This window comes from Oreochromis niloticus, linkage group LG15, assembly GCF_001858045.2.
Source record: "Oreochromis niloticus isolate F11D_XX linkage group LG15, O_niloticus_UMD_NMBU, whole genome shotgun sequence".
NCBI lineage: Eukaryota > Metazoa > Chordata > Actinopteri > Cichliformes > Cichlidae > Oreochromis > Oreochromis niloticus.
Genome location: NC_031980.2, coordinates 28,766,138 through 28,788,589, shown reverse-complemented (window position 1 = coordinate 28,788,589; position 22,452 = coordinate 28,766,138). Strand labels below are relative to the sequence as shown.

The window sequence follows — 22,452 nt, the reverse complement described above, 5'->3', positions numbered from 1 at the left end:
CGTTTGTGGCAAGTTTGAAGTGAACAGTCTCTAATGGATTGTGTGGTTCTTCTCCTAATTGTACTTAAAAGGCTGGGCCGAGTCCAGCAGTGTTTTTCCTGAACCATGTCATTTTATTTTTTTTTATTTTTATTTTTTATAAATAAATATTGTAATCATCATCCTGCTGTGCTGACTTTGTTTCAGTTGTAGACTTCTCTGAATGTTTAGGCTAAAACGGAAATGGATCTGCTTTTTCATATTTGCCTAAATGAAACCGGTGTGTTCCTGTGTTGTCTGATAATGAAAGGTAAAAGAAGACCTTCAAGTAAACCAAATATAAACAGGTGGAATGGGTGTTAGCTCAACCCACTACAACTTCCAAGCTAGCAAGACTGATCTGTTAATGGTAGCATTACCAGTGCCTATAAACATACACAGCATCCAGTAAAGACAGGCCTAATGATGACAATAATCAACTAAAGTACACAGTCAAAACTATCAGGATGGATGAAGACTTACGGGTGAAACTTGGAAAATTTGAATATCGTGCAAAAGTTTATTTCAGTAACTCAGCTTAAAAGTTGAAACTAATATATGATATAGACTCATCACATCCAAAGCAAGACATTTCAAGCCTTATTTTGTTACAATTTTGATGATTATGGCTTAATAACTTTAAAAGTTAAAAGTATTTTGGTCTAGACAACACAAAATGTGATGTCCATATATGTGGATGACAGGTCCTAGGAGGTTAACGCTGATACTTGAGATTTCATCTATGTACTGAAGTCTGTTCTTCAATTGAGGGTATTAAGGGTATGTCCTTAAAGATGGGAAAGATGTTTAAAAACTTGGAAGGCTCTTCAAATATAATTTTGTATATATATATTTGGTAATCTTGAAGCATTAATGCCATTAGATATGAATGGATACAGAAATGTGGCCCCCCCTCCGCCCACCAGCATGGACTCTTGCGATGCCGCTTCTCTGCAGTCTTAATTGGTCATCTCCCATGTGTCACCCTCTCCACGTGTCCTGAAGCGATAAAGACCCTGAATGCCGCCAAAACATCTAAACACGAGTCACGGTAAAAGCTCATTCCGTTATTCGAGTCTTGTTGGCTCTGGTGTGTATGCTTTTAATTTTTTGTTTGTATTTTTCCCCCAGAACTTAAAGGATGAAGAGCAAACTGTAGCGCACTCTAGTGGATACCTGAAATGAATCTTAGCAAATTTGCACCGTTACTTATGGCAACTGCTTATCAACAATCCGCCATAGGTCCGCCGGTAGAAATGGCTCAGGCTGGTGCGGAAAGCCTGCTTAAAACCGTAATCGGGCACATTGTGCACGAGTGCAGGCTGAGGGGAGACGCGGTGTCGGACACGCTGGCAGCTTTTATGGTCGGTAAAGCAAAGTAAGCACTTAGTCGTTGAGCTAACGCTGCTGCTGTACACGTTCATGATGTTTTCAAACATCCACAGGTGACTGCTGTGGTGCTGGACCCAAGAAATGGCTTTAATGTTGACAGGACCCTTACTAAAGATGATGTTCAAAAACTCGAAGAGGTGAGCTGCTTTATTTCTTTTTCTAATTGGTTTTAGTGGTTCTGAAAATCATTGTGTATGTTTGAGTCGAAGTTCTGTTCTGTTTCAAAATTAGGCATTTCTTCCCCATTTAGTGAGGGTTATGGGAGAAAGGCCAAGAGTTAGACGTTTCCTTTTAACAGGAGGCAACTTCAAACAGGGAGTGGCAGCTGCGCTCTCCTCTTCTGAGTCCTGATGTTTTAGATCCTGTTTTTTTGTGGCTATTTCATTTACTTCTGTAGTTTCTGTTTTTTCCTTGTTTTTGATTTCTCTTTATGACTATTATTCTTACTCAATAATGACAGTAAAGCAAATTTTTATTAAGATATATTAGACTTGTTACTGCTGAATCTGACTTCACCCCTTCTTCGAAAGCTTTTGGTGTAAGACTAACACAAGCAATGATGGTAATCTATTCAGTTCAATTTATTTTTATTCATACTGCACCAAATCACAACAACAGTCGCCTCAAGATGCTTTATATTGTAAGGTAGCCCCTACAATAACACATACAGAGAAAAAACCCAACAATCATAAGACCCCCTATGAGCAAGCACTTTGGCGACAGCAGGAAGGAAAAATTCCCTTTAACAGGAAGAAACCTCCAGCAGAACCAGGCTCAGGGAGGGGGCGGCCATCTGTTGTGACCGGTTGGGGTGAGAGAAGGAAGACAGGATTGAAGACGTGCTGTGGAAGAGAGCTAGAGATTAAGACAAGTATGATTCAATGCAGAGAGGTCTATTAACACATAGAGAGTGAGAAAGGTGACTGAAGAAGAAATACTCAATGCATCACGAGCCTACACCTATTGCAGCATAACTAAGGGAGGATTCAGGGTCACTTGATCCAGCCCTAACTATATTCTTCCCGTATCCAAACTTGAAGCTGGTTCCATAGAAGAGGTCCTTGAAAACTGAAGGCTCTCCCTCCCATTCTACTTTTAAATACTCTAGGAACAACAAGTAAGCCTGCAGTGAGAGCGAAGTGCTCTAATGGGGTGATATGGTACTATCAGGTCCTTAAGATAAGATGGGGCCTAATTATTTATGACCTTGTATGTGAGGAGCAGGATTTCGAATTCAATTTTGGATTTAACAGGGAGCCAATGAAGTGAAGCCAATATAGGATAAATATGCTCTCTCTTCCTAGTCCCTGTCAGTACTCTTGCTGCAGCATTTTGGATTAACTGAAGGCTTTTCAGCAAGTTTTTAGATAATAATGACTTACAGTAGCCCAGCCTAGAAGTAATAAATCCATCAACTAGTTTTTCAACGTCACTCTGAGACAGGATATTTCTAATTTTAGAGATATTGCGCAAATGGAAGAAAGCTGTCCTACATATTTGTTTAATATGTGCATTAAAGGACAAATCCTGGTCAAAAATGACTCCAAGGTTCCTCACAGTGTTACTGGAGGCCAAGGTAATGCCATCCAGAGTAAGAATCTGGTTAGATACCATATTTCTAAGATTTTCAGTGCCGAGTACAATAACCTCAATTTGATCTGAATTAAGAAGCAGAAAGTTAGAGGTCATCCGGGTCTTTATGTCTTTAAGACATTCCTGCAGTTTAACTAATTGGTGTGTGTTATCTGGCTTCATGGATAGATAAAGTTGTGTGTCATCTGCTTAGCAGTGAAAATGTCTCCCTCTGCAACATGTCTTCCAGCTGTGTCTGGATAAACTCACAGAAAAGTGCAGCCCATCCCTTGACACTATCAAAATGCAGGTGTACTTTGACATGAATTATACCACGAAATGTAAGTATAAGCTCATTCTGATTTTATGTGGCACCAATACATGTATGTAATGCATGTTAAGCTTGCTAGAGGTTGTTCATTTTTTTTTAGGTTTATTTTGCTATACAACATCTGTCTAGTTTCTAGAGTGACATCTACAAATGCCAATGACCAATTATTAGCATCCATCTAGTTTCATCTTATCTGAGTTCGGTTTGCAGAGGCAGCAGTCTAAGCAGAGAAGCTCAGCCCTAACTCTCACCAGCTACTTGTTCAAGCTTATCCAGGTGACATAATCTTTTCAGCGTATCATTGGTCTACCCATGGTCTCCTCCTGGTGGGACATGCCTGGAACACCTCACCGAGGAGGCATCCTAGCCAGATACCTGACCCACCTCAGCTGGCTAGTTTTGTTGTGGAGGATTAGTAACTCTACTCTGAGGCCCTCTCAAATGACTTAACTCCTGTTTCTAAGGGAGAGGCCAGCCACCCTTTGAAGAAAGCTTATTCTTGTCGCTTGTATCTGCAATCTCATTCTTTTAGTCCCTACCCAGAGCTCGTAACTGTAGTTGAGGATGAGAATGTAGATTGACGGGTAAATCAACAGCTTTGCGTTTACAGACCAATAAAGCATCCACATTGCTGCAGCCGCAGCCCCAATCCATCTATCAATCTCCCACTTCCCCCTCACCCTGAGATCCTTCACTCCTTTTATCTGGGGGCTACTTTTATCTGCTTTTCAACTCTATTTTTCAGGGTAGAGAACGATGCCTTTTTCAGCAGTAGGTTTTCAGTAGGTATGCAGGGGGAGGATGTAATGCTTTCCATGTCTTCATGTGCAGCTGCTTTGTAACAGATAAATGGCATACCTAGTGCTACAATCAATAAAATCATCGCATTGTTGCAGTCTTGTCCTATTTGTAGCAAAAATGTTGCTTTTTGCCATTATATATTTTTTGTTCTTTACAGTTTAAAGTAGGCTATGCTAAGTTGGTTAATTTTTGTGTCAACCAACGAGTCCAATAAATTGATAACCACTGTTGTATTTCTCATTATCTCCAACTTGGGTTTTATGTTTAGATGAGCTGTCTAATGCATAGAAAGCCTGGGTATGTTAAACTGCAGTTCAGCGTAGCCATGTTGAACTTGTTCACAGAGGCACTAGAGGTCATAAACCCCAATCTTAAATGATAAATTTCCAGACTAGTTAAAACATGTGTTGGTCAGCTGACTATCTGAAGCTGTCAGATGTGGGTTTATTTAGTCATGTTTGTGCTATTGCAGTGCTCTATTTGAGTCACATACAGACTTCAGACTGCAAAACCTTGCCACAATGACTTTTGGTGATGACCTTGTGTGTCTGTGTAGGTGAGTTTCTTGAGGATATCCACCAGTCAGAAGAGTCCAAGCTGAGTCCACTGTGCAGAGAGATCACTGACAGCAGGGTGAAATCAAGGGAGGAATTAGATGGCCTTTACCATAAAATCACCACTTATATCCTGCTGCGCTCTGCTATGGGTTCGCCTACAGATACCAACACTATGGAAGAGGCTACAGGTCTCATACTACTTTTCATTGTTCCAACTAATGTCATGATGTCATGTCTGCATATTGAAAATGTAATGCCACGTTACACCAAAGGCTGCACTACTAATTCTAACCCCACATCATCCAGACAGCAATTTTCTACTATTCTCAGTGATTCTCCAACATATGTCTTGTGAGCTGACTATGAAATTCAAAACATTTCTGATGAACCACAAGTCGGTTCATATTATGTAACATCAGACTTCCAGTTAGAAAGATCAGGTTCTGAAAGGGAGCAAATTGTCAGCAGTTTTCTGAGTGGAATCTCTTCTATTCACAAAATGAATGAACAATTTTACATAATATAGTGTAACAATTAGCCATGCAGTGAATGATGCTGGTGGTGGTAATAATGATTATACATGCAGTATGTCTAACGTTTGACTTCTCTTCTGCCCTTGCCATAGCTGTCCTGCAGAGCGTCTTCCCTCAGGCTGAACTGGGAAACTTTCGAGTGGCCTTAAAGAGAGACCAGGAGCAGCAGCTCAATGAACTCACCATGATTGTTACTGGGATCCGACTCTTCAACAAAGCCAACAAGAGGGGTGAAGAGGAGGTTGACATTCATGAACTAAGTACAGTTTTTATGCTTATTTTTTACTTTGCCAGCTCGAGATTGATTGTTAGAAGACCTCTACTATAGATTTAGCTCAGTGACTGTCTCTTTGGTATTTGAAATTATAAGCAGTTGCATGCAGTTAAAATACTTTTAAAAAATTTTGTTGGCTGACCAACAAAATTGGCCGACATTTCACCAAAAATGAAATGTCTTCATGAACCAAAAAGTCCAGCTGTTTTCATTTCAAGCCCGTAACACTATAGATCTTGCTCCATAATGGTGGTCTGTGAGTGTTGTATGACTGGGCAGAGGGGAGAACACATCTGCAAAACGCAGCAACATCCACTCTCTAAACCTGTGACAATCTCCCCAGTGAGTGTAGCTTTACCCTGAGGTTTAGAACGTACGCTTTTTTTTTCTTGGTTGGGCTTGGATCTTTCTTGCAGTTTTCTTTAATCAGGTTGGTAACTTAAGTGTCCGAGACATGAATGAAGTGCCCTGGTCAGTCAGTATCTCTTTCGATATGCCGACTCTGGAGATGACCTGAAACTGTGTCTACACAACACTCTTTTGAAAAGGGGTGCTACTCGATCTTAATTCGGGGCATGATAAAGTCCAGCAGAATGTATATAGATTAACAAAACACACAGATCTAAATCACAAAAAATTAAACAAAAATTAAATAAAACACAAATTTCACAAAAATATTTAACACATAACAGAAAGTCTGCAAATCACACTAAACCACTGCCTTGTGACAAAATTCTGTCTTGTGATAAATTCAGCATATAACAGTGATATTTATACATTTTGTGTTCTCTCTGCAGTGCCTGCAGTTCTTCAAGAGGCTCTTCCAGTCACCAGTAAAAGCATAGCAAATGAGCTGTGTGTGACACAGACTTTGGTGTTCAAGTACACTGCTGTGCTGGAGAAGCTAACAAGCTCTGATGTTCAGTTGGGACATTCTGATGTTCCCATTATTCTCCTCAAACAGGCTTTGTATAATGGCAGACAGCATGAAGTTTTCCTAAAACTGTTACTGGTAAGGTGGCAGTAATTTTGTAACTTTAAAAAAAAAATTGGTAAAAATGCGGTATTTTCATGGAGACTACACCTGTTATAACAGTGATATCAGTCATTTAATAATAACAGTAGTACCAACTTTTAGTGCTTTGCAAAAGTCTTGAGCTAGGAAAAAGAAATGGTTGCAGTAATTGACTGAAACATGTGTACTACAGTATATTAAGACAGTGTATTAAGCTGTGTACATACTGAAAGCTATTTGCTCACCACATGATCATCATGAAGCTGACCACTGGGTGACTAGCCTGAAAATTGAGACTGCAGAGGTTCACCCATAGTCGCTTGAAGTCACCGAATGTCATTCGTATGATCTCTCATAGTGAAATCGCTACAAAAAGCATCCAGTGCGTACGTTCCAAATTTAAAGTTATTATTTGGCATGGCCATCTTTGTTCTTCAACACAGCTGAAACTCTGTCAGACAAGCTGTCTTGTAATTTCTTTAGTCTTCGGGGATATTTCTCCGGGCTTCTCGAAGGACAGTCAAAAAATCTTTTTTGAATGTTGACTGCCTTGTTCTTTTCTTTGTCACAATGATCACAAATGGCTTCAAAAGTGATCCAAACTGCCAGATTGATCATGTCCCATTGTGCATTTTTCTATTCAGTTATGCTCTCACTGCATTGGCAACAGCTTTCTTCAGCATATTAGGTACTTTTGTGGTAGATCAAATTTTGATGGCATGTTCCTGCATACAGTCCATCACTTTTGGCAAGCTGTTCAACACCGCTGGCTGAAATGCAGCCCCAAACCATGACACAGTCTCAATGTGTTTTACAAGTGGCTGTAGACACTCACTGTTGTACCTCTCTCTCCATATAAATAGACAATGACTTAAACCAAAAAGTTAAAATTCAGATTCATCACTCCATAAGACTTGTGGCCACTGATTTTCAGCTCAGTTCTTGTGTAATTTGGCACACCTCAGCCTTTTCTCCCTGTTTCCCTTCCTTAAAATTAGCTTTTTTACAGCTAGCATTTCTGATAGTGAACAGTAGATCAATCAAATGAAGAGCTTGTGTCAGTGTTTTTACTGGAATTTTTTCCCTTGATTTCTTAAGGACCTAACATTTAGATCATGTTTATTTTCTGTAGACTGGCCTGCCACTACCTAGTCTGTCCTCCACTTGCCGTTTTTCTTAATTTTCTTCAGGACACGGTGAACGTTCCAAAATACCCTTTTTCATGCTTTAATGATTTGTAGGTCATTGTTAAGTAGCTTAACAAACAATTAAAACATTAGTCTGAAAACGGGCAGGTACAAGAACTAGACAAGAGAGTGCAAAAGCAGCCAATATCCAAAGAAAAACTTTGACTTTCAGAAAGCCTGGAGGACTATTACTCAATATGACTTTAAAAGTTCGAAGAAAGACTGCCTGCCTGGAAGCAACATTGAAACAAATAAGGAGTTACACAAGACTTTTGCAGAGTACTGTTGCCCATGAATATCAGAAATTCAGCACGTCAAAATATTAGAAAAACATCTATGATCAACAACTTGCAATACAAAATTGTACAGTACAGTAGGGGTGGGGAGTACAGCTTGAAGAGTCTGTCATATAAGACATATAAGATAACAATATTTGCAACATTGTTCACTATGCTTGCAGTCAGCAGCATTTAAGAGTGTAAATAAATTTTTCCACTATCATTGATGACACACGCACTAATGTGAAGTGTGTATCGATTAAAGCAAGATGCCTGCATAATAGAAAAAGAAGCCTGTACATTTTAAGTACACTTATAAAACCTGAAAGCCTGAAAGACAAAAGGAAAACCACTTCAAAGCTGGACCACAGACATCCACTGGGTATTTTAGGCTATTTTCATCTTATTTAAGGTGAATTTTATTTTTCTATTAAAACATTTAGTGAAATATTTTCCTGTACCTCCAGGCTGATGCAAATTCATGTACTAAGCATGTTGAAATCCTGCTGAGTGACGTCTCATCACAGATGAAGCTGCTAAAAGAAACTGTGCAGTCAAAAACAGCAGTACCAGCTGCAACAGTTTTTGTAAGTTGCTTTGACTGTTTTGAAGTGTTCTTAAGTTGTTACAGTTAATGTCTTGTTATATTTCATCTGAGGGAATAGATGGAAGTGTGTACAAAGATTTTTTTCTCCTTCATTCTTATATTTGTCTGTACCTAGAACCTTTATTTTGTCATTCCTCATTCTTTTTCAGCCATTATTCAAGATGCTGTCAAAGTTATGGTTTGAACTTCGGGATGAGGGTGAGTTCCTGAACATGCTCAATAAAATCATGCTCAGACTCCAGCCCTTCTCTGCCTCCCAGACCAAGATTTTCTCTGAAGCTTATCTAGAAAGTCTGTTGGAGGACTCAGAGGTGAAGACAGACGAACAGAGAATGCTTGAGTCTTCAGGTATGGCTTTGGTTACCCACAGAAACAAAACTGCATTTTCCACAAGCGTTACAAAAAAGAGAAATGAAGATCCATGCTTTTGCCAGTCTTAAATGTGGGTGTGGTTTATTTTGTCTTCCAGATAACTGCATTGATCCAGCTCCCCTGAAGACACAGGAATGGCTTTTTCCTGAAACAACAGTCAATTTTGAGGAAATGCCCCTACAGTATAATGGATTCTGTGGCTACACACTTGTAAACAGAGATGGCCTTCTACTTCCAGGTATAATTTCAGTGTTATGGTTTTTAGCTTAGGTACAACAAATTTAGGTGTGTGGGTAAAGGCGTCTTTAAAAAAAAACATGAAGTTGCAGGGAATTATGAAGTTGTTCTCTGAATGGCCACAAAGGTGGTGACCAAAGCCTCTTCATAGCTATAATTATACTGTCTTCCTGATCCCATCCATCCATCCATCCATCCATCCATCCATCCATCCATTAATCCATCCATCCATTAATCCATTAATCCATCCATCCATCCATGGATACTTCATGTCATTTTCCAAGACATGAAGTATAACACTTTATTGTTGATTGTGAAGTCAGGATTATGTTAATATGGGAAAGAATCCAAGAAGTATCCAAGTTTCCAAGAAGTCACTTGGATGAGTGACGAAACATTTCTCCCACTGAAAACGCTACATCCGGATGAACAGAATCAACTTTTTGGGATTTCCTTACCTATATGATTGCGCATGCATCAAGACATGTTCTGCCTGTGTTTGCATAGGTTCTCTCTGGGAACTCCAGCTTCCTCCAACAGTCCACAGACATGCAGTTAGAGATGGATGGATGGAGCCACATATCATACTCTGCCTGTCTCGTGCACCGTTTCATGACACACATATATTCATTCACTTGCAAACTAATTATATGGAGCAACATTCACCTACTGAGAACTATGCATATCCAAGGGCCATTTTTCCCAGACCTTACCGTCCATCATCTTTATAGCTCATTTTGACAGGTTAATGGCCGAGGTGAGCTTCTAGGATCAGGAAAAATGGCTGTTATGCCAGCCTTACTGTAAGAAACAATTAATCCTACTTGACAATTTTATGACTTTAAGAGCAGTTGCTTCTACAACTTTGGTCAGTTTGAGCTGTCAAAGCAACTCACACATCAAAAATAATTAACAGGTGCATCTTCATATTGGCCAGTTTCTACCAACCATATGTCACAAGCCTGTCAAAATAGGCTACAAGATTTCTTATTTCATTATTAAGAGGTGACGATAGTTTTATTGTAATGCAAATGATGAGTGGCAGCTGAAAAAGAAGCACTAAAATGTAGTCATTGGCCTTCTGTGGGTGGTTGGAGAGCTGTTTGCATGGTCACCTAACGTGTGTGATACTAATGAAAGTCTGGACTCTCTTACCTGTCTGTAAAACTTGCAGACAGGCCTTAAATGTACTGCAGCTATTTTCAACAGATTTTTTGAATTTGCTGTATTTTAAAAGAATGCAATCCCTACAATCTACATAATATATTTTACAGATCGTGTTATTCAAGTATTTATTTATTTATTCATCAGTTCCTGCAGTTTCCCATAAATTTTGCGTGATTTATTCCCTACATTTCGGTTGAGGGGTCATATGATGATACTGCTTTGATTGCACAGAAACAGTATACACATGATATCAGTTGTTGATAATTCTTAGTAGTCTGTGGGAGCGCTGTTTGCATGGTTGCTCATTAAGACCAGGCTGAATGCTAACGACATGTTTATGCTCTCCTACCTGTCAGCACATCAAGTTTTTGCACCTATTACTAACTAACTAAATAAATACTGCAGTATTAGGTTGACATTGATTTACAGGACATGTACCTGTTTTGCAGTTGGACTGTCCCTTTCACAGCCCTGAATTATTTGAACCAGAGTATTAAAATGAATCATAAAGATGATATACTAAGATTAGCAGCAGACACTTGAGTAAAGCTGTCCATCACGTAAGCAGGCATGGCTGTGATTGTTGCCAATATGCCAATATTGGAAAGCATAAATGGTGGGGATTACCAATAGTTTTAAGTACAGTGCCAAAGCTTCAGGTCTCTCCTACAGAACTATTTCACTGACCTTATTATTAACCCCAAATGTTTTATTCTATCACAGTACTACCTATCACTTGATTTCACTGAGCTCCTGAGAGCAACCCATTCTTTCAATGTTTGTAGAAGTAGTCTACATGCTTAGGTACTTGATTTTATGCACATGTTGCCATGAAAGTGATTGGAAAACCTGAATTCGCTTATTTTGATGCAGCATCATTCCCTCTTATGTTGAAGGAGCGTGGCTCCACCTTGATCCAAGTATTAGGACTATTAGCCAATACAAGACTTTGATGATAAGGCTAATATGAGTGTTTATCTTAGTGAAACTTCTCACCTATGTAATTAGACACATTGATTGGTTAGTTAACTGGGCACTCAAAGCACTTCATCACATAAGACTTCATACAAGCACTTTTTTCTATACCTAAGCACCTTGTCTAAGATTCACTCTCCTTCTCTGATGGGTGCATCAGGGGCAAGTTTGTGTCATTAACTTCAAATTAAATGAACATAGAGTAGATCAAAGTGAGTCTGTAGACCAACATTAAATTAATATTTATCTCTTGCAGGTAATCCATACATCGGAGTCCTGAAACACAAGGAGAAGCTCTATGTTTTTACCTCCAAAGAAGCTGCCATGAAGTTTGCCCTTAGTCCAGACAGCTTTGTTGCAGAGGTTGCAGAAAAAGCCAAATACTCCCCTGAACTCATTCAGCTCCTCAAACTCCACCAACAGTTTTCCTGTATTAGTCCATACTCTGAGGTGAGCAGACTCTCATGGGTAACTTTCTAATAGCCACAACACACACTTCAAAAACATTTAATGAAATTCACAGGAGCTTTTAAAACTTTCTTATGTTTGGACAATCTGTTGGTAGTAACTGATTTTGACTTTTGGTTTGGCAGATCCAGCCAAGAAAGGGTTTACTGGTGAAGCCAGATATAAAATGTGAGTGTGGCACTCAGACTGAAATTCACCCTGTGGAGAAAAACATTGTCAAGTCATATGAGTGGAATGAGTGGGAGCTTAGACGAAAAGCTCTCAAATTGGTGAGCCACGTTCATTTATTTTTCTCACTTTGTAGTCTGATGTATGCTAAGTGTTGAAACCTGTAGTCATACTTAACAGTATTATTACTTAAAAGTATGACATTTTCTACAAACAGCGTTAGGTAATATATTAAACTTGGGTTGCTTGTAACCTTTTTCAGAGAGACATGTTTGTCATTCATTTAAAATGTACAATGTAAACTGTTTTTTAATGATTCATGAATGTGAAAAGACTTGTCAGCAGTAGCAGAGTATCAAAAGGCACAGAACATATGAGCACTGTTTCCAATAGTAGTATTGGAACAGTTGAGAGGCAGCCCTGCCTGGAGCTGTCCAGTGGATTGCACAGATTTGTCACTTCCAGACAGGTTCAGCCCGTTTACTCACTTTCCATAAGAAAGCCACAACTCAGGGTGGAAAAAGCCATAAAGAAAGCAGCGGATCACGGCCTAAACTCGGCATTATTTATCCCACTCAGTGAGTCCAGAGGTTAGATTAGTCTCACGTTTGTGAAAGGCATTGGAGGCAGACAATGGAGATGGAGACCATCAGGAGCCCACCCAATGGTGACGAAGACCCTCAGGAGGCTTGGATCTTGGCACACTAGAGAGTCTCTTTCGTCGCCAACAGCCTGAAATTCTCTGTCAGTCATGGTCAATTCTGACTACCTTCTTTCTGGCCCATAAAAAGGGAGTAAATGGGCTGAACCTTTCTGGAAGTGGCAAATCTGTGCAATTCAACTGGACAGCTCTAAGCAGGGCATGGAGGTAAGAATCATGAACGAAAACCAACACACATATGCAGGGTGGCCATCTGACGCTCACAGTTATAGCTTTTTGTTTGATGTGTCCTGATGCTCTCTCTTTCTGTCTCCATGTTTTACAGTTTTACAATTTCATTTGGTTTTCTCAGAAGTTACATTTTCTTTCATAAGCGTATTTTTTTTTTTATTGTACTTGGATTAGTTTTTCAATTATGTGCTATAGTGTGAATTGTTTTTTTCTTATATAATTTTCTTGTGTACTTTTATGATAGAACTTCATAGACTTCATAGCACCCCAACAGCATGAAAATTAGGTTTTAGCAGATATTACATTTGCCCATTGATTGCTTCCATCATGTCTTTGCAGTAACTACTCAAAAGGTATTGATTCTAGTAAGTTTATAGTAAGTATTTTAAGTGTTTAAAGTCTTTGTATGTATGTTTGTGTGTCGATGTGTAACTTTGCTACTTTTATTAAGAATGAATATGAATATGTTAATTCCTGCAGTGATTACTGTGCCTAAACATCATGAACAGGACAATTAAAGTACAGGACAATTAAGGCCATAACAAACAGACTGAGAAACAGCACATACGCCAGGGCTGTTGCATTAATAAATACACTCGGGAGATAAATCACTGCAAAAACACAACCTTCAACGGTGCAATATTTTCTTTTATTTTTTCTTCTTAACTGTGCAATATTTCCAAGGAACTGTGCAATATTCTAAGGACTGAATCACTGTGCGGCAACCGTATTCTCACTTGTTCATTCTGATATACAGTCTTGTACATACTATTTTTTTTCTTTGTTTAAAATTTATTGTACACATATGCTTCTTTCTCCTAAAAGTGCCCCTTTTTTTCCACTTGTACTGAACAGGTTTGCATACAATTTTTGTTGTTCGAAAGCACAATGACAGTAAAGATTCTGGTTCTGGTTCTGGAAACCCATCTTGGATCAGCGGCCAAGGTTGCTCGTGGTAGTGGTATAATGCCATAAGGGATATTATCTATGCATATTTTGAAGTCCCTTAGTAGCATTTTTTAAACGCCTGGGTATTATTGTTGACCTTTCCCATCCCTTTATAGCCACAGTGTACCCACCTTCAGATGGCTTAACACATCGTGTTACAAAGCTTAAATCATGATATTAAGTCATGTTCATAAATGATTTTATGAACATGACAATGAGTTGTCATTTTAGTACTGAAATGGGCTTCACAGTCACCATCGCAGTCCAACAGAGTACTTTTAAGAACAGGATTTCGAACGGGATTTTCATCATGCATGTGGAAGCCAATGAATGTGCAGCAGCTATGTGATGCTATTGGGCCCAAATCCTGAAAGGATTGTTTCCATCACCTTGTTGAGTATATGCTACAAGGACTGAAGGAGTTACGAAAGACAAACTCTAACCTGGTACTAGCAAGATATAACTAATAAAGTTAACTGAACCGTACTGTATTACAGTGGTTTCAAGAGTTGGGTTTTGTTTTGTTTGTCTCAGTGCAAGACTTTATTTACTGACCTTTCGTTTCCATGCTTCATATCCCTAGGCCAATCTTCAGACCAGAGTTACCGTTTCAGTACAGACTGACCTGAGTCACATGAGGCGGGAAAATGTCACTCAGACCTGGCTTCCTAAGAATGCTGCCTGTCAAAGCAAGAGAGATGGTGCAAGCCAAGTGCCTAAACCTCAAACCTTTGTAGCAGGTCTGAGAGGACAAAGGGGTGCACATGTTGTCAAAGCAAACCTGACCAGATCTGTGGATGATTAAAGAGAAATAGTTAACAAAATAAAAGTTGATGTAAGAATCTTTGTTTTCATCCTTTTTCTTTTATGTAGCCTATACCGTCTGTTGTTTGCTGTTGTTTGCTGAAGCTAGTCCAAGGAGGGTGGATGTTTGGATGTGTTGGCTGACCGTCAGGCAGCGTCCGGCGAGGTAAGGAGCTGGGAGCGGCTCTACCACATGTAGAGCTATTGTTTACAGCACTTGACCCCAAAATTTTGAACCCTGAAACATGATTCCTGGACTAGACTAGACTAGACTATGGTCAGGAGTGCACATAAGCGGTCCGCAGGTGCGCATGCGCTGTCAAAATAAAAGATGCGCACCAGATAAGAAGTTGCAACGCGCGTTTGCATACATATAAAAGGCACTGTTTTTGTCTGCTAGAGTGGGATATTCACGGCATATTCTGCATCACATCTCTGTGCGTTAATCATTTGCTTGAAGCCAGCTCACCTCCTGCAACCACTTTTCCGAGAATACGCGCTTCTTTTGCGGTTCGGACTCCTTCTGACATTTCTTTGGAGGTGGAGGAACACCAAAGTAATTGCTTAAAGGAGCTTGCTTCTTCAACATCTTTAAGAGTTCTAAACAAATGTATGTCCTCCTCCAGAAAATCTTATGTACGCAAACGCGCGTTGCAACTTCTTATCTGGTGCGCATCTTTTATTTTGACAGCGAATGCGCACCTGCGGACCACTTATGTGCACCCCTGACTATGGTGGCCCCGAGAGGCCAAACGGACTGCAACTTAATATAACACTAGCAATAAGAAAAACGCTGCAAAAGCACTCAAAACACAACGGAAATAGGAAACACGACAACGGAAATAGGAAAAAAGAAAACAGAAATAGGAAAAAACAGATTTCCAAAAGCACAAGGGAAGTGTTTCTGTGGAGACAATAACCCAACAAACCAGTTGCAGGAACCAAAATATGTTAAGAATTGCGCTGGGAGACACTTAAAAGAACTGGAGGATCTATCGGTTTTGTGAGGAAAGAAAGATGAGAGGTATGTGTGTTAGCCTAACTATAAGCCTAAAAATCCATCAGTATTATATGAATCGTGAGAAAACACGCCTAGCAGTTCCTGAAACTGGTCCGTCAGGCTATTGTCTCCCCAGAAACACTTCCCTTGTGTTTTTTCCTATTTCTGTTTTTGTTTTTCCCATTTCTGTTTTCTTTTTTCCTATTTCTGTTGTGTTTTGTGTGCTTTTGAAGCGTTTTTCTTATTGCTGGTGTTTTCTTAAGTTGCAGTCCGTTTGACCTCTCAGGGCCACCGTACTAGACTAGATGCCTAGCTCTAGTTTGAAGGTCTGATTCTGTGCACTATGCAGCTCAGCATCCACTAATCCCGCTCTGTGGTTTTACATGCCTAACAAGCCTAGGTACTTGATTTTATACACCTGTGGCCATGAAAGTAGCCGTTGGAAGACCTGAATTCAATGATTTGGATCGGTGAGTGAATACTTTTGGCAGTATTTTGTAACAACTCACACACACACACACACACACACACACACACACACAGCAATAAATTTATTAATAAAGTCTGTGTGATTAGTTTCAGGTTTACGCTCTGGTCACAGCTGACTTTTTTGATCCACCTGGTATATTGCATGTCCTCTTAAACATACATTATATCTTTGTTAAGAACAGCAGAAACTGATCCAACATGCTTCAATTTCTCTGAATGCAAGTAGCTACCCTTTTTAACCAAAGAGTCAGGAAGTGTATCTGAAAGTGATGCAGGTCTGTGGTGGATTTTTTCAGAATCAGACACAGGAAAGAATAATTAAAACCAGGACAAATTGAATCTTGACATTTGCAAGCTCATAAATAGCACTCATTTAGTGATCTTTAATTCCAAAAGGCAATCACTACCTTTAATGTAATGGTTGCACGGGAGATACTGTGAGCAATGTCTAAGTACATAGCTTGTGCTGCTTGTGCATCTTATTAACACAGGCAGTTAAAGACGCCATCCTTTGAAGCAAGTGGTCGTATACAGTCAACATCATATACATTATAATAATTTGTAATACAGCATGCCTTCTTGTTCCATGTCTTAGTTTTCTTTGTAAGCTTTGCATTTTTGTATCACTTGGAAGCATTTTAAAACATATGTTCTTCTTGCATTGACACTAGCCTAGAGCTTCACTTAATAATGTGAACAGTAAGATAAGACAGAGTGCATACACAGATAGTGACTACATTAACATGAGGCTAGGAGCGGTGTTTAAAACAGTATGAGCATCATAATATCACAGTATGTTTTAAGCACGTTTTCTCTTTCCCCTTAAAAGGTACACAGTGAGTACGAGACTATTTTATTTTGGGGGAATATTATCTGCTCAAACAGCCAATACTATGGCTGAAGCTGCAGCCGATGCACAAGTTCATTAAGATGGAATACTGGCAATGGCCATCAGATGCTGGCTGCACAAAAATCTCCAACTGCATAGAATTTCATTGATAATGTCCCAAACTGTCCAATCCCATGTTTTTCACATCAAGATTGATTCTCCAGAGCTAAAATCCTTCCTCCTGTTAAAATCCATCAAAGAGGTATTAAGGCTAGAATTGTATGTTTTGGACCATGTTGGTGACAGGTGTCACAGCCTATCAGGTGTGTCAGTCTTGGTGGTTCCGTGTTCCACTGACGTCCATCCATTTGAATTTTCCAGATCGCAGGCGATCTGGAAATGATTTGATTTGACCCCAGTCAAATCAAGATCTATAATATCACTGCCACAGACAATCTACGCCTCCTAAATATGTTCGTTTAAGGTACAATAACAAGGGCACAGTGCACACTGACAGTAACAGCAGTCCCTTTTATACTCTCAAACCCATCGTCTCAAACCATGTTTCATGGAGAATATGCAATAGACATTCCTCTTTCATTATGGCTCTACTTCCATTCTATTTTCATCATCTTTCATTGAGAACAGGTATAGTTACTGACCCCTCATTCAATACTTAGGAAACAATATCAGGCCCTGAGATAGTGTTAAAAGAGGTCAGACATTGTACAGAGACAATGGCTAAGGTTGGGGAGCATGCACAGACAACATGTGGCATGTTATAGTCACATTTAAATGCACATTTTAAGAATCAATTTTTAGTAGGCAACATGACAACTAACAACACATCATAAGAAAGTCAGGCCTTTATGTTTTAATGTTCCACACAGCATTTTTTTTTTCCGTTTTCATATTTATTATGCTTGAGACACAGATGACGTCACAGCACCAAGTTGTATGTCTGTGTGTACACATAAGACCTCATTTAAGACTCCTCCAATTCTGTCACTGACATCCATTAAACCTGATACTTTTATCACACATCTAACAGTGCCAGTTCTGTTTTTAAGTCTAATTTTTTAATGCTAACACTTTTGAATCTGGAGAGTGATCTGCATCAGCTTATTTTTTACAATTTTGCTGGTTCTTTACAAATCACATCATCTGCATGGTTGGACACGTTGGTAATTGCTGCCATGTCTAAATGTTTGTGGATTATTTCTAAAAGCTGGGCCCCATGTAGATGGTCAGAAGTTTCTTGTAGCTCCGCCCATGGCAAAACTTTATATGTTCGTTTATATTTCATTTCAAATTCAAGTGAAAGTGCAGTGTACAGAAGAAACAGTGCTGACCAACAACTTGTAGTTGTATATGACATGTATTGTATACTAAGACAAAACAGAAAATACTTAGTGAACACTCCCCTTCCCACTTGGACAATTGAAATCTCTCCACGGGATATGTGTGTATCTTTATAGATTATAGCTGAGTACAGTACAATTGAGAAAAACAATGGACATAGCTGACAACTTTTACTATAACTTAACAATCATTTGTCAAAGAACAATGACAGAAACCCTTCCAGGTCTTGATTTATAGAAAGTAACGTCTATGCCTCAGATCCATAGAGCCCATTGAATATCAAAAAGGAAAGGTTCTGTCCTTGCTCAAGCACACACAGGAATAAGGGAGAGGCACTAATGGTGGTAATTAAAAACCCATCTGTAGGATCATGCAGAGTCTATCTTAATATGGAGATCTGTATCATGGGTTTTGTCATCCTCGTTCTCTTTGGTGTGCTCCAGTATAAGCCCATTTTGCGGCTTGCAAGCTTCCACAAACAGTGGAAAATCCGACAAACTGGTGTTGCATTCCTTATCTTCGTTTTCATCCTCTCCTTCGTCTTTTCTTTTTCCTTCATCTGTCGTAGGTATGCTGCAGTCAAAAGCAGGTGTGCTGTAACCGTACGCTTCACTATGAGGCCGGCGAGTTTCATCTGGGATGTTTTTCTTTAAGTCTCTATTCCTGTTACGCTTGGCTAGCTTGGTGACGGAGCCAAGGCGATTAAAAATGTTGTCCTCAGACATGGTTTGGGAGCTGGAGCGTCGGTCACATTGCTCGGCCCCTCGCAGTCGAAGGTTGTTTAGCTTGGTGTCGATACTTTCCTGGGAAGAAGTCTTATAGTTGTTGGCATCCAGACTGTTGAAGATGGCACGCCGTTCTGGGGAAAGCATGTCCAGGGACACAGCACGCTGGTCCAGGCCTAGCTGCCGTCTCTCCATGCTTCGGATGGTTGCAGCTCGCTGTAACTTGTCGTGGACTTCTATGCTCATACGCCGACGTGTCTCTCTGAACTCTGCTCGAACATTTGCTTTCCACTCAGCTGCATGAGCTTTGATTTCTCCAACCTCAGGAAAAGAATATTGTCAGATATAAGGTTTAGTAAATATACTGCACTAGGTTGCCTTCACCTTATTGTGTGTACCCCACCTGCACAGCTCCTGAAAACAGAATGTCTGTTTTCTTATCACATGGTAATCAGAAACATACTTCTCTGAGTATTTGGAACATGAGACAAATTAGATTAGATGTTAATTCAAAACAGAGGGTATTCTCACTAGAATATGTCACCAGTCAGAAATAGGTTGAACTGTAAGGATGAATAACTTTGGCAGGCAAAATTTGACTAAATACAAATTCATTTATATAACAGAATAAACAGCCGTATAGTAAAATTATGGCAACTTGGTGGTACTCAGATTAGAGGTTTGATGTGAAAACGTACCTCTTCTTTTGTCTTTTTGGACAGCACCCTCAGCCAGTCACTGATCATGTTCAACACTGCAGCAAAATAAGCCAGGCCACCCAAGATCCAGAACCACACTAGCGGTCTGTACCACTCCCGGTACTCAATTCTCCGGTCTCCACCTGATCAGAAAAAAAAAAAAACCTCGACTTTGTAACTGCCTGCAGGTGTCCTCTCCCGAACCCTTCAGGGATTGAGGCACAGACAGGGAGGGGGGAATTCATGTATTTTGTTTTATCTGTTTTGTTCTGTAGTCACAAATTACATCAACAATTTTTAATGGTGAACACAACCAACATAAGCACAGACAAAAACATAATTGGTATAAGTATTTGTTATAGGAGCAGGTACTGTTTTTTTCTTTATTAGGAAATGTCACAACAGGGCCGAGGCCTTCATCCATTACAGGTAAACCTGTCCTTAATGGAGATTGAGATTTCAGTCCAGGGCTGATTTTAATCTTTGCACAAAATAAAGACAATGCTATCTGATAGCTATAACATAAAATATGTTGAATTACCAGTGTGCAGAAGACAATTTACATACTGTTACTAAAAATTGTGGTTATAAAGCAATCTACATATAAAAACACCAAAGCAGTGACTCAGTTACTCATTACAGTACTTCAGGCTTCCCAAAGTATTTGGAAAACTAGGTGAAGAGAGGAGCTGAGCTATCGCTTGATCACCACTAAGTACACCAAGTGAAGGTGTACTGAGAGTATCTGGCAGAGGCTTTGGTCCATGAGATCTTCGATTCCAGTCTCCAGGAGTGCTTCAACAGCATTCCTGGAGGGAGGAACCAGATGGTGGACAGTGGAGTTGAAGGAAGCTGTCAAGCTAAACCGTGAGTCCTGAATGGGTGAGGGTGATACCATTCTCCATGGACCGATTTACTCTTTAATCAAATTGGTGGGGGGTCAAGGGAAGGGGGTAGATAGTCTCTGATGTGCTGACATACTATCCACTCTAAACACTTCATGACTACAGACGTGTGGGCTATAGGTCTGTAGTCCTTGAGGCTGTCTATACCAGTCTTTTTGGGGATGGGAATGATAGTGAAGGCCTTCAGAAAGGTAAGAAGAGTAGCATGAGTCAGAGAGAGGTTGAAGAGCCTGGTGAGGATCCCCACCAGTTGGTCTGTGCAGACTTTACCCATAGCCCCTGGGATGCCACAGGGGTCGGCAGCTCTCCTGGGGTTCACCGCTTTCAGTCTCCTCCTGACCTCATGTTCTTGGAGGGAGAGGATCATGGGTGAGTGGGAGGTGAGGGTCAAGATGTGGAGGGGAGGTGTTGTCTCAAACCGAGCAAAGGTTTTGAGCTCCTCTGCGAGTTTGAGGATGCTGTTGGGGGTTGGGGGGCTCTGGCCTCTGTAGTTGTTGCGGCTCGGATGCTTCTCCATATCTCTCCATTGGGATAAGTAAGGAAGCCCTCTATCCTCTTCTTTTAGGCCTCTTTGGCCATTTGATGCCCCACATCAGGTTGGCTCTGGCAGTGCTATACAGAGAACTGTCCCTCAGCCTGAAGGCTGAGTTACGAGTTCTGATCAGAGCCTGGGTTTTCAGTTAGGAAAAACCCAGATGGTTTTGATTCTTGTCACATTCTGTACACAGTACTTAATGTAGAAAAGGACAAACTGAGTGAAGGCACCCCTCAGGATGAGGAGTAGAGAGAGGTGGTCAGATTGTCCTAGGTGGGGGAGGGGTGTCGATCTGTGGCTAAGGCTACGTCCACACTAGCCCGGATAGATTTGAAAATGGCGTTTTCGTCTGAAAACGCTCTGTGTCCACACTAGCGATTTCAGTCGTTTTCACAGAGTTGTGCGTCCACATTGAAACGGCCGAAAACGCTTACATTCCAGTACTGCGCATGGGTGAAACGCAAGAAGATTCAAGCTGCCTCATTTCTGTGTGCCGCTTATTTACTTTCCGGCTCTTTGAAACGTCGTGGCAGAATGTTGAGGAAAAGCACCGAGTTTTTTAAATGGACTAACAATGAGGTGGAGTTGTTGCTGCGAGTAACACAAAAGTACAAAGTTGCAAAAGCGAGTGAGAATTAAAGAATTTGAAGAAACAGACTGATATTAATCTTTAATAGGGCTGTCAAAATTCAGAGCAAACAAAGCAACTGCTGTATAATGCCCTCCGCTATCTTAGTTTAATTGGACACATGACTGCATCAGATGACTAACATGCGTCATCGTTTTAGAAACTCTGCGTTTTTGCTGTCCACACTGTGACGCGAAAGTACCGTTTCCAAATGTATGCGTCTTCGAGAGCGTTTTCAAAACGCTGCGTTTTCCATGAGCGAAAATGCCGTCTCAGTTTGGATGGGAGGCCAAAATGGAGAGAAAACGATGCGTTTTCAAACGAAAACACATTAGTGTGGACGTAGCCTAAGTGTGGCTGGGCTCAGCCTTAAAGATATTGTCAGAAGTTCAGCCATTCAGTAGGTACTCAGAGTAGAGCTACTCTTTAACAGTGAAAGGAGCCAGGTGAGATGTTCCTAACGATTGGAGTCCCTGAGGTAACCCCAGGGCATACCTCAAGAGATTAAGTCTCTCAGCTGGCACAGGAATAGTGTTTCCCCTGGATGAATTGAAAGAGATGGCTGAAGGAGAGCTTAGGCCTGTGGCCCCTGTGATCTGGCCCCAGGTAAGTGGTAGAAAATGGATGAATGGCTTGATCCACTGAAATGTTTCTGTGTGACTGGACTTTTGTTTCAAGATTGCCT

The 22,452-nt window shown here is 40.3% G+C and overlaps 2 protein-coding genes across 5 annotated transcripts in view; one reads left to right on the top strand and one right to left on the bottom strand.

The window, feature by feature from the left end:
- Positions 1 to 911: 911 nt before the first annotated feature.
- Positions 912 to 14,634, top strand: cfap206 (cilia and flagella associated protein 206). 4 transcript variants are annotated; one of them, XM_019346346.2, is made up of 14 exons: positions 935 to 1,108; positions 1,261 to 1,382; positions 1,464 to 1,547; positions 3,233 to 3,323; positions 4,671 to 4,859; positions 5,297 to 5,464; positions 6,276 to 6,490; positions 8,426 to 8,545; positions 8,715 to 8,763; positions 8,845 to 8,913; positions 9,035 to 9,175; positions 11,573 to 11,766; positions 11,910 to 12,053; positions 14,376 to 14,634. In XM_019346346.2, the coding sequence occupies exons 1-14, from the start codon at positions 1,039 to 1,041 to the stop codon at positions 14,595 to 14,597; spliced, it is 1,878 nt and encodes a 625-aa protein (XP_019201891.1). In that variant the 5' UTR covers positions 935 to 1,038; the 3' UTR covers positions 14,598 to 14,634. The 4 variants fall into 4 exon arrangements, with proteins under 4 accessions (XP_005475187.1, XP_019201891.1, XP_003456093.2 ...); XM_005475130.4 differs by having other exon boundaries at positions 912 to 1,069; positions 1,150 to 1,382; positions 8,715 to 8,913; XM_003456045.5 differs by having other exon boundaries at positions 936 to 1,069; positions 8,715 to 8,913.
- Positions 14,635 to 16,444: 1,810 nt separating this feature from the next.
- kcnk10a (potassium channel, subfamily K, member 10a) overlaps positions 16,445 to 22,452 on the bottom strand; it is a 32,518-nt gene continuing 26,510 nt past the window's right edge. The window contains exons 6-7 of the mRNA XM_003456046.5: positions 19,700 to 19,842; positions 16,445 to 19,322 (exon numbers count right to left, since the gene is read on the bottom strand). Coding sequence (XP_003456094.1) covers positions 18,645 to 19,322; positions 19,700 to 19,842 — 821 coding nt within the window. The 3' untranslated portion in view covers positions 16,445 to 18,644. The remainder of the gene's footprint in view (positions 19,323 to 19,699; positions 19,843 to 22,452) is intronic.